Raw genomic sequence first — 26776 nt, 5'->3', positions numbered from 1 at the left:
CAGGCTCTGTGTATGCAGCACATGGATTTAAAAGGGAAAACTGTGTGGTGATGGGTTGGGATGCAGAAGGGGCTGCTTGGCTCAGGCTGCTGGGAGTGACAGCTCCGCAGATGACAGCACTGCAGGCTCCTATTGACAGCCATCGACAGGCACAAATGCATTGCTTGGCAAATATTTATGTAGGAAGGGCTCCCCTGGGCTGCAGGGCTAAGCTGGAGATCAATGCTCCTCCTCCTGCATCCCCTCCCTGCTTCCCCTCTCCATCAGCACATGCCCGTGGCCTGGGGGTTTGGCAGCAGTTGTGGGGCTGCACATCCCTGGTGAGGGAAGAGCAGCACAGCTTGGTTATTCAGTGATCCTGACTGATCCCCGTGTCCCTGAAATAGTGCAGGGCTGCTCATTCCAGGCTGGGGAAGCTGCAGTTTGGTGGTGGCAGGGCTGAGGGTAGATGTGCCCACCCAGAACCCAGCAGTGGAGTGGGGACACGTCATGCACGTGAAGCTCTGCCTGGGTGGAGAAAACAGCAGGTGAGATGTTCCAAGCACCTAGTTTTATCTTCAGGATCTCCTTCCTCCCTTTCCACTCTGCCCAGTGTAGGGGGAAATAAGCAGTCTTGGCTTTGGGATCCTTGCAGACTCTCAGCAGATGTGGCTGTGAGCTCTGTCACCTCCCCCAAGCTCTGCTTATTCCTGATTTTGCCTGCCTTTGCTCCAGCCTCCTTGTCTGGGCTCTTCCTCACCGAGCTGGGGCCCTGGGGAGGGCAGCAGGAAGAGCATTTTCACATCCCAGCAGGAATGCAGCCTTGGAGCTGAAGTGGCTCTGGGGTCTCAGCTGAGAAACAGGAGCAAGGCTACCACTCCCCATCTTTTGGGATGGGAAACAGGATGGCAGCACAATCCCTGCTGTGCTCCAGCCTGTCTCAGGAACATCCAGTGACTCCAGGCCTGGCCAAACTGCCAGTGGCTAATGCTGTGGCAGAGCAGGGTGTGCCAGGAGGGGATCTGTGCCAGGAAAGCCAGGCTGGGGCACACCCATAGGCACCAGGGTCTGGCTGGTGCCTGGGACCAGGTCTCATCCTCTCTGTGCCACACTGGAGGGTCAGGGGTGAGATTTTATTCCCTTGGAAAGTGCCTGCCCCTGATTTCAAGGCACTTTGGGCTGCTCAGTGGCTCTGGGGTGAGCAGGGAGCTGCACCCTGTCCCTTCTGTGGGTGTGCAAAGGGTGATAGTGATAAAGAAGGACAAAAAGACTGGCACCACTCTGCCTGCAGCCCTCTGAAAACGGGATGCTCCTGCAGCTTTCCTCCCTGGCGTGCCTGGAGGCTGCTTTTCCCACATGGAGCAGGCATGGGGAGGATGCAGAGCACACACAGCACCCAACAGCCAGGCTGACACTGTGCATCTCTTTTCACTGGTGGTACAGCCCAGAAACCAGGATTTTTCCTGCTGATCCCCATTTTCCCAAGCCTCCTCCTCTCCCCACAGGGCACAGGAGCAGCTCAGACATCCCTGTGCTGCTTGTCAAGGTCCCATGGGTTCTCTCCCAGCACAGTGTGGGTGAACTGTGAGGGAAGGTCTTCCCACAGCTGCAGTGGCCAGGTCCCCATCCCGAGCTGGAAATGGGAAAGAAAAGATCCTTTCAGATCATCAAGCCTCAGGAAACAATCAAGACAGGTCTGTGGTGTCCCCAGCTCTAATGTCAGCCTCATCATCTTTGTCTTAGTATTTCAAGGTCCTGACCTGGGCTGTGACAGATGTGTCCTACCACTCTGCTCTCTGCTACAATTACACACCTTATTTCTAGAGATCATTTAGAGAGATTGGGCTTCCAGTTCCAGGTCTCTGCTGTTATTTGTGAAGGAGAGGTCTGGTCTCCCAAATCTTTTCTCCATGCAGGCATTTGTCATGGCAATCAAACCACTTCTGAGCCGACTTTTCAATAGGTCTAATAGATGCAATAAAATGGAATAGGCTTCCTTCCCATTTTGTGTAGTTTTCAGGTCATTCTTTATGGCTTGTTCTGAGGCTTTGTAATGTTCCAGGAGAAAGTGAGGAGCCCAGGAGTGGTCACTGACTGCCATGGGTGGTTTCAGTAGTTCTGTCAGGAGTGAAGCCACAGCCCAGCCCTGAGGCCTGGCACCTCAGCCCTGCACTCCATGCTGGCTCCCAGCAGTCTGGGAGGGGTTTAAGGCTTTTTGCTCATTTCTGAGTATCTGCTATTCATCCTGGGGCAGGAGGCTCTTACATTAGGGAAAAAATAAAAAAGACACTTTGAATTTTGTTTGCACCCCACTTTTAATTTGGGGATCCGTTGCTGCAAGGTGGCCGGAGGGCCCGGGGGACAGGCTGTGTGGATAAAATTGGTGACTCTTTAACGTGGGAAGGAGCAGCCAGGGAAAGCTTGGCCAACAGTTATCCCTGTACCCTCTAGTGCAGCCCATAACCTGGAGCAGGCTGTGACAAACGCCACAGCAGGGCAGAAACAGGTGACAAAAGCTGCCAGCAGCAGCATCTCAGCCTGGCTTGTGCAGGGGGATCTCCCTTTGGAAAACAAGGATCACTGAAGCTTTGGAAACCAGCAGGGTGGCTGTCCCGGCTCTGGGACCAAGGGATCCCTCTGGGCCAAGGGGCAGCCATGGATGTGTGCCCTGTGCATGGGGAACTCTCCAGACTCACCCCTGTGTCCCCAAATGACGGAGCCACCGCTCCAAAGGTCTGGAACAGCTCCAAGCCCCTTTCCTCCCCCAGCTCCATCCTGAGGGGAGCTTGGCGAGCCCTGCCCACCCCTCGGCCGCTGGGCTCTCTCCCGGGAGCCCGGGCCGTGCGGGGAAGGCCCTGCCTCCCAATCGCACTAAATGACAATTCCTCGTTCTCCTCAGCCCGCTCCCCGCTCTCCCGCCAGGCCTAACGTGGGCAGCCAGCTGTGCCGGGCCGCTTTCCCTGCTCCTTCCCATCGATCAAAGAATTAAATTGACAGATGGGGAATTTCGCCACGCCGGGAGGGGAAGCAACGACTGCTGGGGGGGTTGTGGTGGGGAGGCTGTGTGAGGGAGGCGTGTGAGGAGGGGTTCGGCCCAGGGCCGTGGGTGGCTGTAGAGCAGCGAGCCCCGCTGCGGCTCATCCCCGGTTATTCACACCTGCTGCTGGAAGCAGGGCCTTGGGGGAAGGCATGGTCCTGATCCTCCTGGCGGGGTGGGAAAGTCTTCCCCTCCATCCCCTCTGCCAGATCGCTCCTCCTTTGGCCACAGACCGCCAGGTTTCCTTTTCCCTCACCTCCCCACCGCTGGGCTCCCTTTTTTCTCCTTTGTCCTTTCCTATTTCTTTTTTTTTTTTTTTAATTTTTTTTTTTTCTCGAGAGCATCTGTAACTAATGCAAACACATGCCGGAGCCGGAGAGTAAAACCCTGCAGGATTAGCGTGGCATCCACAACCCTGCCACGTTCTAATCCCGTGGTAATCCCCCTCCCGGCCCACCCCTGCCGGCTTTGCCCATTGTTTAAAGGAAGCAAATGGGATCGTTAGCGGGCAAACCTTAACCAGCTTGGAGCAGCAGAACGGAAGGAAGTCCAACCAATTCGCTTCCCCACCCTCCTGGGTTTTTATTTTCCCCTTGTTAGACTAGAGGGGATGCTGCTGGTGCTCCCTGGGAGATGCACTGGGGGGATCTCCCTGCCAGACCCTGTGCCATGGCAGGTGCTGCTCTGCTGAGGGATGTACCCTGTGCACCCAGTGTCCCATATCCAGCTTTTCCTCTGCTCTGCAGCTTTGTGGGATCTCCATGAGGCTCTGGTTGGGAAGGGGTGGCAGGTACAGGACACACTCCTACAGTGGATTTGGGAGATGAGACCACATTTGATGCCATTCCAAAACAGGAGAGCTGAGAGCAGAGTAAAGGAGGGGAAGAACTGCTGAGCTGGCACCTTCCTCCAGGGTGGTGCCTTTGGGTGATTGAACTGAGAAGAGCTGCTGGAGGGTCTTGGGGTGGCACCTTGTGGCCCCCATGGCTCCCCTGAGCTCAGTGGGATGGGTGCTGGGAGGGCAGTGGGGTCCATCAGCACCCTCGTCCCCCTCCTGTCCCCACAGCCCCCAGGGAGAAGGGAGGCAGGTTCTGGCTCTCTGTCAAGGAATTAATTGAAAAATAAAATCATTAGATGGGAACTCCAGAAATGCAAAATTGTTGGGAGTTGGGGGGAGGCAAAGGGGGGGGATGTGAGCTTTTGTCAGGTTAATTTCTTCTGTATTGATGTTTTGTGACATTTACTTGTTGTTTATCTCCCGCAGCAGCTGTAATACTAAAAGAAAATGCACAGCTTGTTCCATTTATTTATTTTACACCTTTTCTTTAGTCCTATGGTATGTTTGTTTGTTTGAGAAACCCAGCGAGGCTTTTGATGTCTGAAAGCAGGATTTAAACAGCTGTTCTCCATGTGCTGTGAGCGAGCTGGGGAGCCAGGGGGGGAGAGGGGGCTGTGCCACGGCTCCTGCCGGGAGGGCACTGCCTGCCCAGCATAAAGGAGGATGTCAGCCTCAGATCAGGGACCAAATGGCTTTGTCACCTCAGAGCTGGGCTTGGGATGTTCCCTCAGGTGCTGGCAGCCCCCAGGGTTGCATGCATTGGGAGGGATGTGTGCATGGTGCTGTGTGCCACAGGCAGTGCCAGGGCAGCGCTGCGGGGCAGGAGGGGCAGAGCAGGGACGTGGTCCCACCAGGTGAGGGATGTGCACTGGGCTGCTGGGATGGGGTGGTCTCAGCCAGGGTGTTGGTGGGGCTGTGTCCTGCCAAGAGCCCTGATGAGCTCCTGCTGAGGCTTGCAGCCACTTTTCCACCGGGAAATTGTGAATTCCGTGGTGAATTTGGGTCAGCGGAAGGGTTGGCATCACCATCACCTGTTTGGGTGCTGTTTGCTCCCAGCCTGTGAACTAAAGCATGGGTGGGAGGTATTGGAATCCCAGCTCCTGCCAGGACCTGCCTGGGGAGGAGAAGTAGATAATATTGATGGCCTTCACCTGGAAGGGTATCCTGCTCCCTCCAGCCCCCTCAGCTCCTTCCAAGGTGGGTCCAGGTTGTAATTTTTGCTTTTCTCTTTTCCCCTTTGTTCCCACCTGGGCCTGGACAGACTCCCCAAAGAAGAAAAAACGATCAGAGCTTTTGAATGAAATCATGGAGCACCTGGAAGAGGAGGAGAATAACAAGGATGAGGACATTTAACAGCTGCCTGGGGTCTGGTGAGGTGGGTAATGGGGCAGGGTGGGCACAGCTGGCCCTAAAAGTCACAGTGTCCTGGCTTGTCACTGGCAGTGTCACTGCAGGGTCGGCAGTGCCAGGGGCAGGAGAAGGTGGAATTCCAAAGGCTCAGCAGCCTCCAAGCAGGAATCCCACCCTTTGCCTCTTGCCACTGTGACCCCAGAGGCTCCTGGCTGTGTTGCCAGGGGTTACAGCCCAGATTTGGCTTGGTTGGAGCCCAGTGTTGAAGTGAGTGCAAGCCCTGGGTGTGTTCTGTGTGCTCCCCTAGCTGTTGGCATCCTCCCAGGGGAGGGCAGCAGAATTTCTGCTGCAGCAGGAATCGCTGTCAGGGTGTGAATTGTCCCTCCCTGTGGCTGGGGGAGAACAGATGGGCTGCCAAAAAATCAAAATCCCTGTTTGGACACCAACCTGCAGCTGCCACCATGTCACAGATAGTTTGGCAAAGGCCTTTTCCCTGCCAGCACCAAAATCTCCACAACTTCTCTCCCTCCAAAAGCACCAGACCCCAAGTGAGTCCTGGCTGCCATCACTCCTCCTTGGTGTGTCTTGGCTGGAAGCATCTCAAGGCTGGAAAATATGGGATGGCAGGAGGGAGCCAGGATGAAATGGTTCCCTGAGGTCAAACCCTGCAGTCCTGCCAGCCCCTCTGATCCTTTTGAGACCCCCAAGCTCACCCTGTGTGAGCTCAGGAGAGGTGAGATGGGCTCGTGGTGTCCTTGGTGTGTGTGTGGCCACAGGGGAAATGCTGAGCTATCTGCTGGGAGCCTGTTCACAGCACCTGATCTGGGTTAAACCACACTGCCTGCTCCATGCAGGGCCCCTGCAGGAGTGCCAGGGCTTTGGGGTGCTGTCTGCCCAGCTGTGATTTGGGGGTGCCTCCAGGGGTGTGTGCTGTGCACACTTGTCCAGCAAGCAGCCCGAGGGCCAGGGCACACGGTGCTGCTCAGAGCCCACCCTGTGCTTACAGACATGTCCAGTCCCAGCTTCTCTGCAGAATTCCCAAGAACAGGGCTCAGCACTGAGCTGCAGTCCCAGGCTGAGCTCCTGCCCAGGGACCAGAGCTGTGACACCCCTTGCTGGTCCCCCAAACTGTGCTGCAGCTCCAGAGCCCTGCTGCTGCCACTGAGAGGCTTCCCAAACCCAAGAGCATCCACTCCTGCCAGGACCTGGCAGTGCTGGCTCAGGGGACACACCAAAATTCAGGAATAGCCCTTTGGGATGTCTCAGGGCTGTGGTGTGAAACCCTCATCCTGTGCAGCAGGTGGGGAAACTGAGGCACAGGGGTGGAAGCAGTGCTGTCAAGAGAGGGTGGCAGTGTCACCTGATGTGGTGACCAGCTTGCTTCCCTTTTTTTTTGCCTGGCATTGATGAGTGGCATTCCTGTCCCTGTTCCCCACTGCCTTCACCACCTGCCCCAGCACTGGCACAGCTCTGCACCAGGGGGTCACTGCAGGGAAACCTGAGTCTTAGCTAAGTTAAATTTCAGTTCAGCAGGGATGTTTGACCACCCTGGCTGGGCAGGACCAGTCCAAATCCAGCACAGAGGACAGAGAAGCTGGGCAGGGTCCCCTCCAGGCACACACATCACCCAGCACATGATTTCAGCAAAGCTCTGCAGCATTGCAGGTTAGGCTTGGATTTTCCTGTGGGTTTTTTTTTTTCCTGTTTTTTTCTTTTTTTTTTTTTCCCTCTTTCCCTTCATTGTCTTTTGTGGCAGGGCAGGTTTCTTGCTGAGTGTCTCTGAGGTCTGCAGCGGCGACGAAAAGGATTAGCACAAGCAGAGCATGTAGGCTTTAGAGAACAGAGCAGAGTTTGGTTTCAACATCTAATTCAATTTGTTCTGCCGAGATTGAAATATGAAATGGTTGCCAGTCAAACGTTCAAAGGGGGAGGAGGGAGGAAAGAAGAGAGGGAGCCTTCTCAAATTTAAATTTTAATGAAAATTAATTTAACCCTTTGATATGTTTTAAAACATGTTATTTCCCAGGCTGGGAACAGGCTGGAAAACATTCATGAGGGTTTTTTTTTTCCCTGTACCTTCAAACATAATGAAGATTTTCTTTTTCCCTTAATGATACTTATCTTGTGGAGCAGTTTGACATTGGTTAATTTTTCAGGCAATTTGGTATCAGGAAATCTGTTTGATGTGAGCAGGGGGGGGCTGTGTATGTGTACACAGATATATATGTGCCTGGACATTAATTATGGAAGTGCTGATCACAGCTCTGGAGAACAGTTGGAGTTAATTCCTGCTCCACTTATTTGTTACGTATTGAGAATCCCACACCTTGCACCCCTAAAATTACAGCAGGAATTTTCTAAAAACGAGCCTACACCTGAATTAAAATGATCACTTAAGTAGGTCTGCAGAAATTCAGCACTCCCCACTGGCTGTTTTCTTTTTTCCCCCTGATCTGAAGCGATCCTAATGATAAAATAATGCAAACTCTGTTACCTGTCCATGGAGCCAAAGCAGGGAACAGCCTCCCCCTGGTCCTCAACCTCAGCAGTGCTGCTGCAATGCTCTTGTTTGCTTTGGGAGAGGGACCAGTTTCTGTTCTATTATTCAGGAAGGTTTTGTCTGTACCAAATGATTGCACACTGATGGTTGTAACTGGGCTGGGATGAGCTGTAGCCCTGTCCCCCTCGTTCTGCTGGCTCTTGACAGCCCAGGGTTGGTGTCACCGTGTGTGCCTGTCACCCCTCAGCTGCCCTGTGCTCCCTGGGCAGAGCTGGGCACAGGGTGGTGTGATGCTCATCTGGGTGTCCTTTCTGGGTGTGAGTGCTGTAGCCAGGCTGTGCTGGTGGCAGAGAAGATGAGCAGCTCCAAGGCAGAGTCATCCACCAGCCCTGGCTGTGCAGATGAGAGCAGGGGTACAGCCACCCCAGCTGGACTCTCTGGGCTGTGCTCAGCCTCTGCTCTCCCCTCAGAGAGCCCAAACGAGTGCTTTACACTCAGCTCTGGCTGCTGGCATACACTGCAGGATCCCTGAGGGGTTGAAGTCCTCTGCCTTGGCCAGTGGGTGTCTGTCAGGTTGTGACAGCTTCATGCAGGGTGAGACCCTGGCGAGCCGGACAGCAGCAGGAGCTGTGGTGGCTGCAGCTGCTCCCCAGGGCCAGCTCTGCAATTGGATTAGGATATTATTCAAATGCAGCTTTTTTTACTGAATGAGAGGGTTAAGGGGTTTTAATGTAGAAGCAGCTCTCCCTCATTGCTGCCTGTTGCCAGAGGCCTGTGTGGGCTTTTATCTCCTTACAGGGACAGGCAGCAAAGCAAGGCGAGGCACAGAGGATCTCCAGGGAGCCTGGCTCTGCTGTGCCACGGTGCCCTGGGAGTGCCCAAAGTGACCCATTCCCTTTGGAAAACTCCTGACCACCATCTGTGTTTTCCTCTCTGTCCCACAGAAGAGCTGGCAGGGACAGGCAGGCAGCATATCTGAGCTTCTTTTCATCACCAGTGCACTGCTCCTGCAGTAATTCAGGAATTCCAGCTCTTCTCACCCCTTCAGGCCCATCTTGCCTGGTCTTCCTCCCAAGTGTGTCACATGGAATGAGGTCTGGGAAGCACTTAAAGGCCAAGCAGGCACAGTAAATGCCATTCACTCACCCTCTGCAGGGCTGCAGGAAGATCCTGCATCCCCTGTGTCCTGCCTGCTGCCTTCCAGCCCAGCTGCTGACTCCTGGAGCTCTGGAATCTCCTGAGGGAGGTTCAGGTTGGACTTCAGGAAGAATTTGCAAATACAGATTGAGAGAGTTGACTTGGATGCTGGCTGGGAGATTTGGGGAGCTTCTCCTTCATCCCAGAATCCCAAGAGAAGCTGAATTGAAAGGGACCAATATTCCAACACATCTGGACTTCACCCTGGGTCACATCACCACCAGTGTTTGGCACCACATTCCAGCACCCACCAGCACCTTCCTCAGCAGGAAATACAGCAGGAGGAGGAGGAGGAGGCAGAGTGCAGCTTCCCTGACTGAGGCACTCTGCCTCCTGTTTTCCCTAAATATATGCATTGGAGAGGAAGAGAAATCGCATGGCCGGGCTTGAGAGCTCAGCCTCGACAGCCATGAATAATAATCAGGCTCAGTAATTCACAGTAAATAGGGATCCAAATTGGCTAATCAGGGAGGCTTTCACCCCAAACTGGAGCTGGGAAGGGAGGCAGAGCAGAGCAGAGCTGGGGATGTGCAGGGTGTGACCTGGATCGGTGACAAACGGGAAGTGATGCCAGCACAGGAGCAGGGAGGTGGGCAGGCTCCTGGAGAAGGGAGGATCTCACCTCCCCTGGGAGCTGCAGAAGCACAGTCCCTGCGTTCCACAGGCCATAATTAGTATGTAATTACGTTTGTCTCTCTGTTCCAGCCCCAGGAGCATGGTGGGCTGCTGGGGTGAGTGTGGACCAGGGGGTACAGAGCCAGCATCACCATGTCCCCACATGACATCATCCCCAGCTCAGGGTTTAGCAAAGCTGCTGGGACAGAGTGGGAGGGCAGTAAGGGCTGTGGTGTGTGTCAGGAGAGGTGATCTGTGGGGAAAAAGGTTTTCTTTGTGTTCCCTCAAGTAAAATTTGGCGTTTTCTGGTTCATTTTCTCCTGAAAGAGTGAGTGGGGTGGTGGTGGGAGCTGTGTTCAGGTGCAGTGGGGTGGGGCTGGGGGTCTCTATTTGCCAGCAGCAGGCTCTGACAGGCAGGAAACATCCCAAGGACACCTCCTGTGAGCAGGGAATGGCTCAAAGTGCCCAACACTGGACAGAGCAGTGACAGGCAGGGTCCTTCCCAACAAATATCCTTGCAGCACCATCTGAAGGCACTGTTAGATCAAGTGAAGATAAAACCAGGGAAAAACCCCTCAGCCCGGCCCCCCTGCAGACCTCAGCCTATGATTTGGGCTATTTAAATACATGGAATAGGAGCTGGAAGTGCAGCTGATGAGGAGCTGGAGGAAGGCTGCCCCTGCAAGGTGTTTTGCAGCTGCTGAATGACTTTGGAAATTGAGGAGGAACCTCCAGCCACGTTCCCAGTCCCCTCTGCTCCCCTGTCTGGGGCAGCACAGTGGCTGGAGAGCATCACACTGCTGCCTGCCTCCTTTTCCAGCTCTCCCAGTGCTGCTGGCCTGCAGCAAGAATGGCCCTGCATTCACCTAAACCACAGCAGCTCTGACCAGAGGTGATTTCCCTGCTGCCCTTTCCCTCCCTTTCCCATCTCTCCCCTCCCCACACCACTGGATTAAGAGCACTCCCCAGATCCAGCACACGGGGAGGGATGGAGCCAACAATGCTCCTGTAGCTTCCTTTGCTCTGGGACTTGGCTCCTTCCAGTGGAAGGGGTTTGGGGTGTGCAGTGCTTCTCTTTGGGGTGTGCTGGGTGCTGTTTGATGCCTCAGCACCTCACAGCTGATGGCCAGGATCTCCCCATCCCTCCCTTACAGCTTCAGTCATCCCTCACACCCAAAACTGGAGGTGGGGTTTAGCAGGGGTAACAAGGACAGCTTTGTAAGTCACGAGAGATGGAGAGAAAAGCAGGCTCCTGCCTCTCCCACATGTGGTGACCCCAAATCTTTTTGGAGGTAAGAGTAGCCCCTGGTGCTGGTGGGGCTGAGAAATCCAGGACTTTTCTACTTCATCAGCTTAGAAACCAGACCACAAAAGGCAAAAATCTCTCCAGGAGAGATCTGAGGCTAGGCAGCCACCCCTCTGATCCATCCTCTGCCCCAAAACCCAGCAGCAAAGCCCAGGCTTAACCTCAGCCTCAGCAAGGCTGAGCTCACACTGGAGCTTCACACCTGGCTGGGACAGGGATCTCCCCTGGTGTTTTGGGCAAAGTATTAATTTTTGCATGTTATGGTTTGGTTTTAAGCTGGTGATGTAGAAAACTTTTACATTTCTCCCCCAGGCTCTGGTGGGTGTGTGGGATGAGCTTCTGCCATGGGCTCAGCCTGAGGTGAGCCCCCCTCCAGCCCAGGGCTAGGAGTGTCCTGTGGCTCTGAGTGAACCTGGGTTTTCCACAGAGCCAGCACAGGCAGGCACAGCCCATGGGGTTGCTTTGGTGGCCCCAAAGTCTCCGTGACACCCAATGGGGAGGCAGGAACAAGGCAGGAGATGCTTTAATTCCATTTTCAGCCCAACTCAGCCCAGTGTGTCAGCCCCAGGAAGCAGCAGGGTGGACTGTCCCAGGAGCAGTTCCAACCAGGTGGCATAAGAACTGGTGCAGGGCTGCAGAGGATCAGCCTTGGGGGGGTCACAGCCCGTTCTGCCCCCCAGCAAGATAAACAGGACAGGCACATCACCCCAGGCAGAGCAGCAGCAGCTCTCCCTGCTGAAAAGCAAAACCTGGGAAGTTTCTTCTTTTAATTTAAAAAATGAGAAGCCAAATCAGCCCGGTGTGGTTTCAGCTGGGGGTCTCAGGCCTGGGTGGCAGCAGGAGGGGGCCTCAGCAGGCAGCAGCCTTGGGCTTCGTTAGGATTCAGCCCTTGGAGCTCTGCTTTCCCTCTGATGCCTGAGTGTGATTGACACTTACAAATTACCCAGCCAAAAGTGTCGAGTCTTTGACCCCTGAGTAACATCTTTGGCAAGCCTGAGATTTGCCAGCATTTTGTCATCTAATTACTACAAATCCCTTGAAAATTCACTGGCTGGTGAATTTTTAATGCGGGACAATTTCAATGTGATGCATGGCCCAGATGGGCACGCGGGCTCCTTCCCTCTCCCCCTTCCCACTGCTTCCCTGCTGCCCTTCTCCTGCTTCCCTCCTTCCTTTGCTCCCCTTCCCCCCCATCCCATTCCTTATCTCCCTCCTGCCTCTGTGCATCCCTATCCGTGGAAGTGCCCTGGGATCTCAGCCCCTCCTGGGCTCTCCAGCCCAGCTCCGTGTCCCCCCTGTCCCCTGAGGGAGCTGCTATGTGGAATTCATTTTTTTTCCCACCTTCTCAGGTCTCTGGCTGATGGATGGAGCAGGAGAAGCCTCCATGAGGAGCCAGCCCACTTGTTGCCAGTAGAGTCCACTCATCTTGTGACCCCAAGGGCTGATTTATGCCGTGTGTCCAGGTCCTGGGATTCCCAGCCTTTGAAGCAGACTTGAAATTCAGAGAGGAAGGAAAACCCTTGTCTGCTGGCAGCTCCTGAGCATCACTTCTTAAATCCAGGCAGGCAATGATTCCCTTCATCTCAGCCCAACCTGAGGGAAGAGGAACCTGGAGCAATGGACACTTCCCTGCTGACCTGGGGACTCTGACAGAACCTGCTCTTAATATCTGAATTAAATAATTCCTGTACATTAAAAACCACATTCTGTACATTAAAAACCATATTTTTAATTTCCCAAGCTGAGCCATGTCTGAGTTTTGTTTGGCTTTGTTTCTCCTCCACAGCCAGGTAGTTTTTGGGGCCGATAGGGAGATAAGAGCAGTTCAGGAGGGAGGCCTGGGCTTTGCTGTGCTGGGCTTTGTGCCTGTGTCATTTCTGTCCCCGCTCCCACGCAGTCGCCTCCCGTCTCTCCCTTCCCAGCTTTCAAAGGGAAAGAGGCTTTGCTTTTCAACCAGGGTACTGCTTTACATATGTAGGCAGCTGATAAAGTATTTTCACTTCGCCCCTTTCCCCTCTGGGAATCGCTGTCTTACGGCAAAACTGTTTTGTCTGACAAGGGCTGCAACAGATTACACGTGTTGGCTGCAAACACGGGGCCTTTTTTTACCCCCTCCCCCCCCCCTATTTTTTTTTTTCTTAAAAAAAAAAATAAATCTCTATCTCTGCAGTGCCAGGAGGAGCTCTGCCTTTTGCCTCCAGCCCCCAGGAGCAGCCTGATGCTGGGATCTGCTGGTGGCATCAGACCTCCTGGGTGCTGCCTCTGGCCAGATTGGTTTTCTCACTGAGGTTAATTTGAGCCTGAATCCATGAAAATGTCACTGATTCCATCAGGGCTGAGCACATCAGATGGGCTGGCTCAGGGTTTGGGGGGTGGAGATTTTAGGAGCCCTCAGCATCCAAAAATGCTGCAGCCACAGCATCCCTGGAGGTCAGGGGGACTCAGTGGTGCTGAGGGCCAGGCTCCCAGTGTCACACTGGGGACCACATTTGATCCTCTCGGCACCTCAGGGACATCAGGACACCCCTTCCCAACTCATGAGCCAAGGGTTTCTCCCATCTCCAGCTGGGACAGGTTCACAATTTGCTTTTCAAATCTGTTCAGGCTTTGAAAACCTTAAAACCCTCAGATGGTACCAGCAGGAGATGAGCAGAGCTGAGAAACCCCTGCCCAGATTTGTCCCCTGGCTCTACCTCCTGAGCTGCCCCGTCCAAAAACCATCCCGTGTCCTCCCAGCAGCACTGGCACCCAGAGGGAAGGGCTGGGAGAAGGTGGGATGAAGGGAACACCAGGATTCAGGGATGTTTTGCTGCTCAGAAGCTGCACACCAGGGCTGAGACATGCCCAGATTTCAGAGGGAGAAAAATGAGGACACTGCAGTGCCTTGGAATGGGCACCCAAACCTGGGGGTGCCACCGGGGGATTTGGGGGAGAGGAGCCCTGGCAGGGAGCAGCTCATCACCAACTCATCCAGGCAGTGCCTCGGCTGCTTTAAAGGGGAAACACAAAAACTTTAGTGATGGGTTTGAAGGATTAGGAGCTGGAGGTATCCAGCAGTGCCAGCAGCTGTCCCTGTGCCACCACTGAGGGACACCTGCCTGCTCCCAGAGACCTCTGGGGACCCAGCGCTGGGCAGAGTTTGGACACATTCCCCAGGGAGTGCCTCCAGCCCTGGATCCACCCACCTGAGGGGATCCCACTGGCATTTCTGTGGGACAAGCACCCTCAGCAGCACAGTCTGGCCCTGGGCACCATGTGCTGGGCATTTCCACACCCAAGGATACCCAGAAGTGATGGGAATCCTTACCTGCTCTTTCCCAAATTTTCCCATTTTTTTCCCCCCCATTTTCACATCTTCACTCATGAAATCCCATGGAAGCAACAGGTCTGGGCCCAGGGAGCACTTTGCTTGTTTGTGGAGATAATTAACTGTGTGTTCTCAGCTGAAACCTGCCATGGCAGCCTGGGGCCTGTGCCATCCATGGGGGATGGACTGGGACAACCACAGCTGGAAAACACGGGAGGAACCAGCTGAGAGCAACCTGCCCTGGGCTGCTTCTTCCCTTGGTCTGTCCCTGTCCCTCAGTCTGGGCCATTCAGATCTGGGGACATCCTTTCACAGGTGCCCCACGCAGGTGACACATCCTTTTCTGTGCCCCACGGCATCCAGGGATGGGCACTGAATCCTTCCCTGCCCATGTGGGTGCAGCTCTGGTCCTTTTCCCATCTTTTCCCAAGGATTCCTGCCCCTCAGGCCCTGGTTCTTTTCCCATCTTTTCCCAAGGATTCCTGCCCCTCAGGCCATGGTTCTTTTCCCATCTTTTCCCAAGGATTCCTGCCCCTCAGGCCCTGGTCCTTTTCCCATCTTTTCCCAAGGATTCCTGCCCCTCAGGCCCTGGTTCTTTTCCCATCTTTTCCCAAGGATTCCTGCCCCTCAGGCCCCTGTAACTTCACCCCCGTCCTGTTCCTTGCAGAGCCAGGCCTGGAGCTGCTCCTGGGAGCACGGAGGGTCCCTCAGCCCAGGGCACTGCTGCTCAGGGGGTGACACTGCTGGCCTGGACAGGGCCCCCCGCACCCCAGCACCCCCCCAGGGTGTCCCCAAGGCTGGAAAGATCCTGGCACTCCCTGAACCCCCTGCTCCTGTCGTGCCTGGCTGAGGAGGAAGTAATTAGTGCCGCTTGCTCCAGCAGGCAGTGCCCAAATGTCAGGGACAGCAAAGTCATTAGGACCTGGTTTCACTCCGTCTTTGCTCCCAGAGTCTGTGTGTGTGTGTGAGGAAATTCTGCGGGGTGAATCCAGCCTCAAAGCACCAGGAGAGTCCCTTCCCCTGGCTGTACTGCCCAGCTGCTGCCTGCCTCAGTTTCCCTTCCCTCACCTCTGTAAGGGACCCACCACATCCTCCGTGGGGACAGTCGCAGGGTCGTGTGATGAGGGGTCAGTGCTGCCCCGGGGGTGCAAGGGGCACCCCAGTATCCCTGGTTTCAGCAGCTGGGGTGGGCTGGGGGGGCTCAGCAGCCAGGGAAAACCTGCTCCCATTAAAACCAGAGCAGCTGCAGAGGAGCTGTCCTGCCTGGGTGCCCATCCAGGCGCTCCCACGCTCCCAGAGCTGGGTGCCCGAGGCTGTGGGCAGGTTTTGGGGCACAGGCAGGCACAGGGTCCTGCAGCAGGCCCGTGCTGCAGCCTGCTTCCCATCCCTGCACCAAGCAGGAGAGGGAGAGAGCGGGAGAAAGCGGGAGGGAAAGGACGTGTCAAATCAATCATATTTAAACAAAAGCCTCTTCGGCCCAAGGGCCCTTTTAAAAGCTGCTTATTTAATTAAAAGTCCCATTTTCCATATTTATGGCCCTTATTCAGTTAAATATTAACCGCCTGGGCCAGGGCTGGTTTATTCTTTGGGAAGAGGCAGAGTTGGGAGGTTCATTAGGGGTTTATCAGGCAGATGGATGGATGGAGGGATGGACGGACGTGGGACAGCACATGTGGGCTCCTGACAGTGCCTGGGGACTGTGGGGATGACACCACCACTTCCCTGTCACCTTCCAGCAGGACACAGGGTTAAAAACAGAGGAATTTGGGCTGTTGGGATGGTGTGGGAGATGAGCAAGGACAGCTCCTGCAGGAAACCACCTGAACCACAACACCAGGCACAGTTTGTGCACCCAGCTCCCCTAAGCTGCAGCAGAACAATCATAAAAACACCTCAGTTTTTCCCTGGGTCACTGGCTCCTGGCCAAACCCTTGCCAGGACTGTTTTCCCCAGGATTTATTCCCAGCAGTGTGTGAGAACCATGGCTGTGCCAGACCTAGCTCTGCTGGGTTTGGACATCTCAGGGCTGGGCAAGACCTCACTGAAGGTTCATCTGTGGTGTCACTGCTCCAGGCTGGCCTTTGGGACCCGAGAACAAGGACCTCTGGGGGGTTCCTTGGAGTCATGGAGGGGGCCAGAGCAGCTCAGCTGGCTGCAGGGAGCTGGTGGTGGCTCCAGAAGATGTGGGAATGACGAGAAGCTGGAGTTTATATTTGGGTTGGAAGGGACCCTCAAGATCCTCTCAAGTGGTTCCACCCCTCCCCACGGGCAGGGACACCCCTCCTAGAAGGGAGGAAGGGAAAACCACGGAGCAGAGGAGCAGCTGTGCTCCAGAAGGTGTCCCTGGGGTCTGTCCCTCACTGGCCTGGCCCCGGAGCTCACCCTGCCGTGGGGCAGTGTCCCCTCAGGGCTGCATCCTGCAGGACACCCTGCTCTGGATGTGCTGGGACATGCCCTGTGGAAGCTGCAGGAGCTCATCCAGGCAGACCAAAACCTCCCTCTGAGCTCTGTCCACCCCTCTCCCCTTAATTTTTTGGGTGCCCAGCGAGTAGCCCCGTGCAGCTCCTCTCCCTGCGAGGCAGGGAATGCAAGGGGGGTGACGGGAGCATCACCTCCATCCCAGCACAAAGCCAGCCCTCCTTTTCCCTCCCATCCTAAATAACGGGACCCCGAACCGGCAGCTGAGCCCACCTTGGGGGGACCCTGCCGTGGGAGGGTGGTGCTGGCAGGGCAGGGAGTGAAACGGAGCCGGTGATTTCCTCCGGGGAGCGGGGCAGGGACGAGAGTGGGGGTTGGCTGCCGGGGAGGGGGGTGCTGGCAGGAGAGGGAGAGACACCGGGTTATCAGAGAAGTGTGAAGACAATAATGCAATCTGACATTTCTGAAATGAGACCCCCCGGTTGCCCTGGCAACGGCTCACGTGGGACCAGCTCCCGGGAGACGGCTCCGAGATGTGCTATAAATGATGTTTGATTAGAATTTAAATCATTTAGGCGGAGAGAAGATAGGCCTTTTGTCAGCGCGGGGACCCGCGGGGGTCACCCACCCGGCAGCTGCCAGCGCGGGACCGGCCCAGGGGTCCCGCCGGGATGGACCCTGCCCTGCCGGGCTGCTGGCCCCGCCAGGGAGCTCCTGGCCACGGCAAACACGGCACGGGAGGAGGACTGAGCCCTGAGTGCCTCCGAGCCTGGGAATGGACCTGGAATCTGCACCTGGCAGGGTCACCTGAGCTTTGGTTTCTCCCCAGCCGCGGCAAAGCCACCAAAACTCTGCCGTGGCTTCTGCCAGCTGAGAGCCTTGGCTGCTGCCGTGCTCTAATTGAGATAATGACACTTCAGAATTAATTCTGCCTCCCTGAAAGTTTCCTTCAGGTGCAGGAATGCAGCATGGTGTCACTCCAAGGGCAGTACCCTTCCCCAGGCTGCCTCGGGGATGTGGCCAGGTTTCCCCAGCCTGGGAAATCCTCCAGCATCCAGAGCTGCTTGGGGGCAGGAATTTTGCTGGACAGCCATCCCCTGAGCATTCCTTGCCCTTGGTGCACACAGTGAAGCCTTTTTTGCTGCACAAAGCCTTCCTTGGGATGAAATTTATTCCCCTGGCTCCGGGGGCTTGCAGGAGCTCACGCCTGGAGCGGCAGGGGCGGAGCGGGATCGGCAGCCGTGGTTTGTGTTCCTGCCGTGGTTTTATGGGGTGGGGGCTCCAGGAACAGCTGCAGGGCAGCCCCACCTCGGGACAAGGGCTCTGCTGGGCTGGGGTCACCCTGGTGATGAGGACACCACCCGAGTCTGCTCAGGTGTCACCACCCAGTTCAGTGAGAATGACTTAAAGGCATCTGGACCTTCTTCTGAGCTCTCATGGGTGGTGGCACCATCAGAGCCAGGAGGCCATCCTGTTTTGGGAAGCTTTGAGAAGCTGTTTATTTGCTTTAATATCAACCAGCCTGGACCCTGGGCTGGGACTGAGTGAGGAACAGAAGTGCCTGATTCCCCAGCTGGTGGGAGAACAGCGTTAGAAGAAAACCAGCAACAGGAAATTTCTTTTCCTAGAAATTTTTAAAATTCCTTGCTTTTTAGTGCCATGATTTAGATCCAATGAATCTTTAGGGCTTGCTTTTCAACTCCCCAAAAATGCCATCTGATCATGAAATTAGAGCTAAACTAATAAGTCTCAACAAATATTAATCTAATGAATTTAGCTTCTTTCTGTTTGTGGACCAGCAAAGAGGGGAATTGCAATGTTCTCATATGTATTAATTATGTGAATGTATTCAACAAACCTTTCCTGACTGCCTTGGTTGTGAATATTCTGAGTTTTGTTTCGTGGTTGTGCCCACCCCCTACATTCAACTGTGGGTTGGGGGCAGAGTTCAACCAAAGGGAGCCTGGATCTTAAAATCATTAAATGGTTTGTGTTGGGAGGGTCCTTGAAGCTCATGCCATCCCAACCCCTGTGGTGGAAGGACACCTTCCACCAGAGCAGGTTGTTCCCAGCCCCTCCAACCTGGCCTTGTCTTGCAAGCTCTGAGCTTTGCTGTAGAATTCTCCACTTCTGATGGTCTTTAATCCACATGGACTCTCTGAGTGTCTGTGGGATGAACTGGGTGGGAGGAGAAGCCTTGAGTGATGCAGGTTCTGGATGTGGTTTGGGGTGAGGGATGCACAGGGCTGGCCTTGGGGGCTGGAAGAGGCTCCTGGGCACCTCTGGGTGGTTTTGGTGGGATCCCCACGACTGCAAAATCACTGATGAACATCTGTGGTACCTCCAGGCAGGTCTGGGGTGTTGCACTGGGATTTATTGACAGATGTTGTATTTGGAGAATGGTGAGCTCTTCCTTCAGGGAGCAGCTCAGCTCCCACCTGGGCAGGGCAGGGCTGGGGCTGCTCCCCAAACCACCCCAGCGAGCTCTGCCAGCCCAAAGTCACTGCTCCTGGTGTCGTGTGGGGCTGCAGAGCCAGCCCAGCTCAGGACCACAGGAACCTGCTCAGCTGGAGCCCTCCTTTCAGAGCTCTGCCTCTGGAAATGGGGTTTGGAGCAGGAGAGTCCCTGGGCAGGTCCCTGCCTGCTGCCAGGGCCACAGCAGGGCTGCTCTGGAGCAGCTTTTGAATTAAGGGTGCTCTGCCCAGCTCTGGAGCCTCCCTTCTGGGAGGAAGCCTGGAGCCAGAGGGGTGGCACTGGGCTTTGGGGGCTGATTTCCCTCCTCCAGCCCATCCTCTGGGATTTGGGCACCCCCTGTTTGGGGAGAGGGGCTGAGAGAGCTTTGCAGGAGGGTGAGGGTGGGCAGGGGGCTGTGCAGGGCGGGCTCAGGGTGACACTCAGGGGTGACACGTCGATAATTGGCACAAGCTGGAGGTGCAAACCCAGGCAGGAACGGGCTTGTCATCCCTGGGAAGCTGTCCTGGGCATGCACAGAACCTGTTACTGCTGGGTGGGGCCAGGAGGAAAAATAACGGGGCTTGTTCCAGAGCAGAAGTGAATGAAACACCCCCTGATCCTCCTCCAAGCTGTGTTCCACCCACAAAAACACAAAACTTCTTCTGCTTGGGGTTGTTCTCCAGCTGCACTTTGCTTTTGGGGCTCACCCTGCACACACAGCCCTGGGGACATTCCCCTGGGTGCCACCAGCTCCTGCCCTCCTGGGTGCTGATCCCTGGCTGGCCATGAAGGAGCTGAAGTGGCCCCAGGTAATAAAGTCTGATCCAGAATGGACATAAAACTGAATATATATGGCCGTGTCTGATTAAAGACAAATTATCTTTGGCAAATATTAATGTTCCAGCAGGACTGGCACAGCAGCCACTTCAGCAATCCTGGGAACATCTCTTTATTTCCCTTCAGTGTTTCAGTGATGTTTGAAACACCCACCCAGGACTGGTGCATCCTTCTGTGGGAAAGGCACCTGGGGCTGGGGACAAGGACAGGGAGAGGTGACCCTTGTCATCTCCCTGGTACTGGCTGCTCCCTTTTCCCTGCCTGGAAGTGTGGGGAAAAGCTGTGTTTGCTCCTCAGCTGAGGTCTGCAGCACCTGCCTGGGTGTGGAGAGAGTTTTCCCACTGGGAAAGTGCCTGTGCAGGGAGCTGGGAAGGTCAGTGCCTTGTTTTTATCGCAAACCTCCTGGCCATGGAGAGGGAAGCTTCTGGGTGTGGTGGCCCGGGAAAAGCTGATCCTTGGGAAGGGTCAGGGTTGGTTGAGGGCTGGGGCTCTTACACTGGTTTGCCCTGGAGAAACCTGGAGAGGAACTGGCAATAAAGCCTGGGGTGATGGGGAATGGCCTTAAATTGACAGAGGACAGGGTTAGGTTGGATGTTGGGAAGGAATTGTTCCCTGTGAGGGTGACAGACCCTGGCACAGGGTGCCCAGAGCAGCTGTGGCTGCCCCTGGATCCCTGGCAGTGCCCAAGGCCAGGCTGGATGGGGCTTGGAGCACCCTGGGACACTGGAAGGTGTCCCTGCCATGGCAGGAGTGGGATGGGATGAGCTGGAAAGTCCCTTCCAACCCAAACCATTCCATTATTTGAGCCCCAAATCTGAAACCTCCCTGGCAGAGGTGAAAGGTCCCAGCTCCACTCCTGGGCAGGCTTTGATCAAAGCACAGAGCCAGGAGCTGCTGCTGGGCCGGTGACTGGCAGCACCTCTGTGTGCCTGGAGCACCTCGGAGCACTGGAGCCGGTGGCCTCCCTGTGACCTGTGACATCTGCAGAGGAGGCCCAGCCATCTCCCCCTTTGTGTGGCTCCTCACAGCCGGCTCTGCTGCTGCAGGAGGGAGGGAGGGAGGGGGTGACAGACCCCAGCACGGCCGGGACACTCCGGGGAGCAGCTCCTCTCACTGACTGAACTCTCCTGCTCCCCATGTCTCCCCTCCAGGTGTCCATTTCCCGAAACAAACCTGTGCTTAACCCTTGCCGCACCCCAACCCCTGTAGCATGCACCTCCGGAACTCGCCTGGTTTTTATCTTTTTTATCTTTTTTTTTAATAGATATATTTTTTCTTTATCTCTAGACATTTGCTGCTTCCCCTCGTGCTAATGCAGGCATCTTCCATCACCAAAACGCCGCCGGGGCAGAGGCAAATGGCATCGATGGCTCTGCAGCCTGCCAGGAGCGCCGGGAGGAGGGACAGCGGGGACAGATGGGGCCGCTCCTCCTCCGCCGCCCCGCCAGCGGCAGCTCCAGCCGCTTGGTGCTCTCTATTCACCCACCCCTGACCCCCTCGGTGCTGCAATTCCTCCTCTTTTCCCCTTTTTCCTTGGGATATCTCCGCGTCCCAGCCTTGTTTGCTGCCCAGCTGTGCGCACCTTTTGCTCCAGCCCTTTGGCTGATGAATATTCATGAGCCCAGTTCGGGCTGGTTGGAGCTGGAGGAGCTCAGAGGCCATCCCGGTGTCCCGGTGGTTGGCGTGGGGATGCGGCGGGCTGGGGGGGGAAGGTGATGCACGGTGGGAAGGGAGAAGAAAGTGGGCAAAGCAAACCCATTTCTGCAATCGTCTCGCAGCTCGAGAGCAGAAATCCCTTCATTTCTCCGAGGGAAATCGGGGGATGGATCGACATGTCGGGCTCGGCTGAGGCCGCTGTGTGTGAGAGGAGGGGGATTTGGGGTGGTTCGGGGGTCCCACACCGGGCAGTGCCATGAGGAGGGGTCACCAAGGGCCGAATCCCTGCTCCTGCTGGGGATGGGGACCTGGAGGGGTGACACGGGATGGGGGTTCTGCCTGCTCGGGGTGACAGGAGACATCCAAAAATCCCCGCTGGAGGCAGGCAGTGCTTGGATAGCCAGGCTTTGCTGCCGGGCCGTGCTTCCCAGCCCTCCTCCAGGTGAGGAATGTCCCTTAGCATCCCCCACCCGCTTTTCCCGGTGCACGGGGCCGAGCTGGGGATGCAGAAAATAAACAACCAGAGCTTAGTGAAGCTGTTCTGCCAAATTTACACCCTTTGCCGGCGCACGGAGGGGGTGGCAGGAGCCGCGGCCGCTGCCCTTGATGGGCGCATCCATCACGGGGTACAAATGGCCGCGCTCCAGGAGGTATCGAGCGGGGACGGTGCCAGCTCCCCTCGTCCATCACCGCCCGGGGACAGCACTGCCAGCCACACCGGCAGCTCAGCGATGCTTTGGGAGCGGGGAGAAGCGGCAGGATCCATCCCGCAGCAATCCCTCCCGGCGCCAGCAGCCCCCCGGGGACCAGGGTGTGACAGTGCCATTGACTGGGGCAGGGCTGTGCCCTCGCAGCCTTTAAAGGGACTTCTACAGGCATTGCTGCCAACTTTGTGGAGCCCGGGAAGGCAGCGTTGCTGCAGCTCCTGGATTCTCCTGGAAGCCACGGTGCTTCCTTCTGTCTCCCTTGTTTAGTCTCTGTTCCCATCTCCTGCTGCTCACGCCGTTTTTGAAGCCCTGGGGAAGCACTTTCCATGTGAGCTGGGTTTATGTCCACTTCTAGGGTTCTCCCATTCAAATGAAAAAAATTTCTGACAGGCTTCATGGAGAGGAAGGCAAAATAAGGCGTCTTTCAAGTCTAGAACAGTGAACCAGGTTAGTTCTGGCATTAAACATGTCAATAGGGTATATGGGTTTGCTACCACTGGGTAAAGATCCTCAGTCATTTTGTTAACAGCTTGTAGGTCCTGCACCACCTGATATGATCCATCAGGTTTCCAAATAGGTAAAATAGGAGTATTAAAGTCAGATTGACATTCTTTTAGTAATCCTTGTTGTAAAAAGTTTTCAATCACTGGCCTGATTCCTTCCCTGCCCTCTTTTCTTAAAGGGTACTGTTTAATCCTGACTGGTTGTTGGAAGCCACGGTGCTTCCTTCTGTCTCCCAGCCCTTGTTTTGTCTCTGTTCCCATCTCCTGTTTGAGTGCCTCTCACCTGTTTGTTCCCTCTAATGGCATCAGGCTACAAGTGGCTGAACAATGAAAATGAGCACCATCACTATGGGTTTCTCTTCTTTTCCTTTCCCCTTGCATCCACTCTGGCCATGGGGATGTTTGCTCTCCTCCAGCTGCATTCCCGAGGGATTGGGCCTGTCCCTCTGTCCCCTTCTGAGAGGATGTCAGCCAAACTCCAGGAATGCAGAGAGCTCTGGAAGTGCAGGTGCCTTAAGCCGTGGTGCTCCTGTGTTTTGGGGTGCCCAGAGGGAGCAGATCCTTCGATGTTTTCACCAAATGGACCTGGGGGAGCAGTGCTGGGGCCGGGTGCCCACCCCTCCTACAGAGAGGAGCTCTCCTTCAGAACAGGGGATCAAAGGGGGTTTGAGGGAGGGGAAGGGGTTGTGTGGGCCCCACCTACTGCTTGGTGCTGCCAGTGTTTTCCTGGCTTTCCTCGAAATCCCCTGCCCCCATCCTGCTGGGGTGGAGGTGCTGTGCTCCTGTGAGCCATGGGACCAGTGGGATTCTGGTTCTGGGAGCACGGAGTGGCCATAGAAACAGCTCCTGGCTGGGCTGTGGGGTGTTTCAGGGGCAAAGGTTCCCAAAACATGGGGTGTTCAGGCTGGAACCACCCCTGGGGTGTGATGGGTGCTGGCACAGGCTGCTGTGACCCTGAGCTTTCCCTGCACCATTATATAAATCCATATCCACATATTCCAGCTGCCTTAGTGATTCATGCAGCTCAGCCTCCAAGTTTATTGCTCAGAAGTTCAGACCAGCTTCAGACCCCCAAAAATGCTGGTTTCCCCTCTCTGAACTCTTTCTCACAACCAGCAGCTGCAACATCCCAAACCTCGTGGGGAGGGTGAGGGATCTTCCTCCTCAAGCCAGGCTGAATGAGGGAAAAACAAACAAGACTGCAAACAATCCTCTTGTAATTTCTGTGGTTAATAGAAACATCTCTGCTGGGCTTGAAGGAAACAAATAACATTGCCAGGCCCTGTTGTGAATGAAGCCCCCCTTCTACTGTCCCTTCCTTCTCCCCACTGTCCCCAGACAAACCATGAGTGACTCCCCAGCTACAGGACTTTAACACACTCAGAATTAAATTATTCCTGAGTGTAGAGTGTTTGGGAGAGGTGGGAGCTGCTGGAGGAGACCCAGCCCCTCCAGTCAGGGCTCCCTGGCCCAGCTCGAGGTGCCAGGGCTTGGGGATCATTCCCAAGGTGGCAGCTGCTGGCTCTCCAGGGATCCCAGGCTGGCAGGAGCCCCTCACTGTACCCTTGGGCTGGCTTGGGAATTGTGTGGGGTGGTGCTGCACAGCAGGGACAGGGAAAATCCCACTCTGCTGCTAGGATCGTGGGATTGGGGGATCTGGATGGTGCCAGGGGGGCTCCTCACAACCTGAGCTCACAGTCCCTGTGTGCCCCCAGCCCAGACCCTGCACCCCAGCTCCTCATCCACCCCCAGCCCTCATCCATCCCCAGCCCTCATCCATCCCCCAGCCCAGACCCTGCACCTCAGCTCCTCATCCATCCCCATTCCTCACCCATCCCCATTCCTCGCCCACCCCCAGCCCTCACCCACGCCCAGCCCTGGCGCTCCCAGCTGCAGGCTGGGCTGGAGCTGGGGCTGCTCGGGGCTCTTCGTGCCTCGGGCCGCCTCTCCCGCCCTGGCTGGGCGTGCTCCATCCCCATCCTCCCCCACGGCTCTGCTTTCCTGCTTCTTCCCTCACAGCTGCTTTCTCCTTCTGCTCCTGCTCCCCTCTCGCTCCCTCCACTCTGCCTCAGAGACACACATAACTCTCCCGTGAAATATATACAGTGTAAATATATAAAAAGCCGGCGTTTGCCTGCTGCTTATGTATTCATGAAATAGTAAATAAATTTTATGGGATAATGTGAAGGCTGCCAGGGAGCAGGAGGATGAAAACTAACCCCTAATGAGGCTCCGTGTCAGTTTGGCACACTCGGGATCGATCTGCCGCTTCCATTTAGCGCCCGAGCGTGGGGGGGAGGAGGCGCTTCCCCGGCGTGGCCTCGGCAGCGACACCGCGGTGACGGCACGGGGTCACGGGCTCGGCGGAGCGGGACGGGCCGGGGCCGGGCCGGGCGCTGCGGGTGCAGGGCTGGCTCAGCGGGAGCCTCGGGAGGCTGCAAAAGGGTGGGGGAGAAGCGTGCCGGGGGAGGGGATGCTCAGGATGGCTTGGGAGAGATGTGGGGGCAGAGGCAGGCAGGGATGCAGGGAGGGATGCAGGGATGCAGGCAGGGATGCAGGCAGGAATGCAGGGATGCAGGGATGCAGGCAGGGATGCAGGGATGCATGGATACAGGGATGCAGGAAGGGATGCCAGAAGGAATGGGTGCAGGGAGAGATGCAGGCAGGGATGCAGGGTTGCAGGCAAGGATACAGGGATGCAGGCAGGGATCCTGGCAGGGATGCAGGGTTGCAGGCAGGCTTGCACAGGCTCCAGGCCGCAGAGAGGGCAGTGCCCTCAGCAGGCAGGAGAGGAGCTCCGGGGTGCCAGCGCGGGGAGGAGCTGCAGGGCTGGGCACAGCCAAACTGCAGCTGCCCTGCCAAGGCTCCAGCCCAGCTTCATCTTCCACTGAGACCCTCCCGTGGGAAAGGGCAGCTCCTGGGCTCGCCCAGGGCTGGGCAGAGCTGAGGTTCTTCCCTGCAATCCTCCCCAGGGAGCAGCAGCTCCAGCAGGGATGGAGGAGAGTGATGGCTGCCCTGGTCACATGGAGATCCCTTTGATCCTGTTCTGTCCTCCCAGGAGGAATAATGGGAACACAGGGTGTGGAGAGCACTGCAGAGGGGAATGGCTGGGCTTTGGGGGGACCCCCAAAAGCCAGTGAGACCCTGGGCACCCCTCAGCCCTGTGGGGTTCAGCTTTCCCACAGGAACTGCCCTGTGTTGGAAGGGCTGTGGGTGCAGGACAGCAGGATTGCCCCAGTGATGGGTCCCCCAGCCCTACCCCAGCAGCAGGGGTTGGTTTGGGGTTATTTGGGGTATGATACAGCTCTTCCTTTAATTCAGTGTTTGAGGGATAGGGTCATACATAACAGGGGAAAAGCAGGAAAAATGAGTGGGTGCTTCCAGACACCTGGTGATGTGGGAATCATTGGGCACACCTGAGAAACTCCCTCACCCAGGGAGGGATTTCAGGATTTTTGTAGCTAAAAACCCAGCCTGGGTTGGAAAGGAAGCAGAAATGTTGATCTGGTTAATACTGGGAGTCATCTGCAGGTCAGCAAAATGGGAACAGCACACCAGCACTGGGCTAGGGCTGCATCTTCCCAGGCACCCCTGAAAAACTCAGGGCTTCATTTAGAGAACAGCCAAAGCGCCTGGTGGAATACCAGAGGGGATGAGAAATATTTACACACATAAATACATTGAAGTTTTATCCTCTTTGGTGTGCCCAATTCGAAGGCACCTCTTGGTGCAGCGTGGGGGGGTCCAGCAGGGCTGTGGGATGCAGGATGCTGCTGCTGCTGCTGGAATTTTGGCTTTGGATGGGTTTTCCATCAAGGATCTGAGGAAAAGCAGACAGAGACGCAGGCAGGGAGGCAGACAGAGATTCAGGGAGCTGGGTGAAGCAGCAGCTTTTCCCCTCCATCATCACCCTGCCAGCATCCTCACAGAGCTGCCCACGCGAGGCACGGGGCTTTGGAAAGTCACAATATTTGGGGTATTTACGGCGCTGTTTCATTCCCAGTTACCGTCTTCACCCGGAAAGAGCTGGATCCTGCGTCTCCGATGTTTCTGCGCCTCGTGGGGAGCTGCA

General features: G+C 55.8%; 1 protein-coding gene across 1 annotated transcript in view; it reads left to right on the top strand.

Moving 5' to 3' along the window:
* The window catches only part of RBM19 (RNA binding motif protein 19), a 52093-nt gene extending 39537 nt beyond the window's left edge, over positions 1 to 12556 (top strand). The window contains exons 24-25 of the mRNA XM_041488788.1: positions 5116 to 5229; positions 12172 to 12556. Coding sequence (XP_041344722.1) covers positions 5116 to 5207 — 92 coding nt within the window. The 3' untranslated portion in view covers positions 5208 to 5229; positions 12172 to 12556. The remainder of the gene's footprint in view (positions 1 to 5115; positions 5230 to 12171) is intronic.
* The last annotated feature ends 14220 nt before the right edge of the window (positions 12557 to 26776 follow it).

This window comes from Pyrgilauda ruficollis, unplaced genomic scaffold (assembly GCF_017590135.1).
Source record: "Pyrgilauda ruficollis isolate IOZ18807 unplaced genomic scaffold, ASM1759013v1 scaffold9, whole genome shotgun sequence".
NCBI lineage: Eukaryota > Metazoa > Chordata > Aves > Passeriformes > Passeridae > Pyrgilauda > Pyrgilauda ruficollis.
This window is presented reverse-complemented; position numbering and strand designations above follow the sequence as displayed.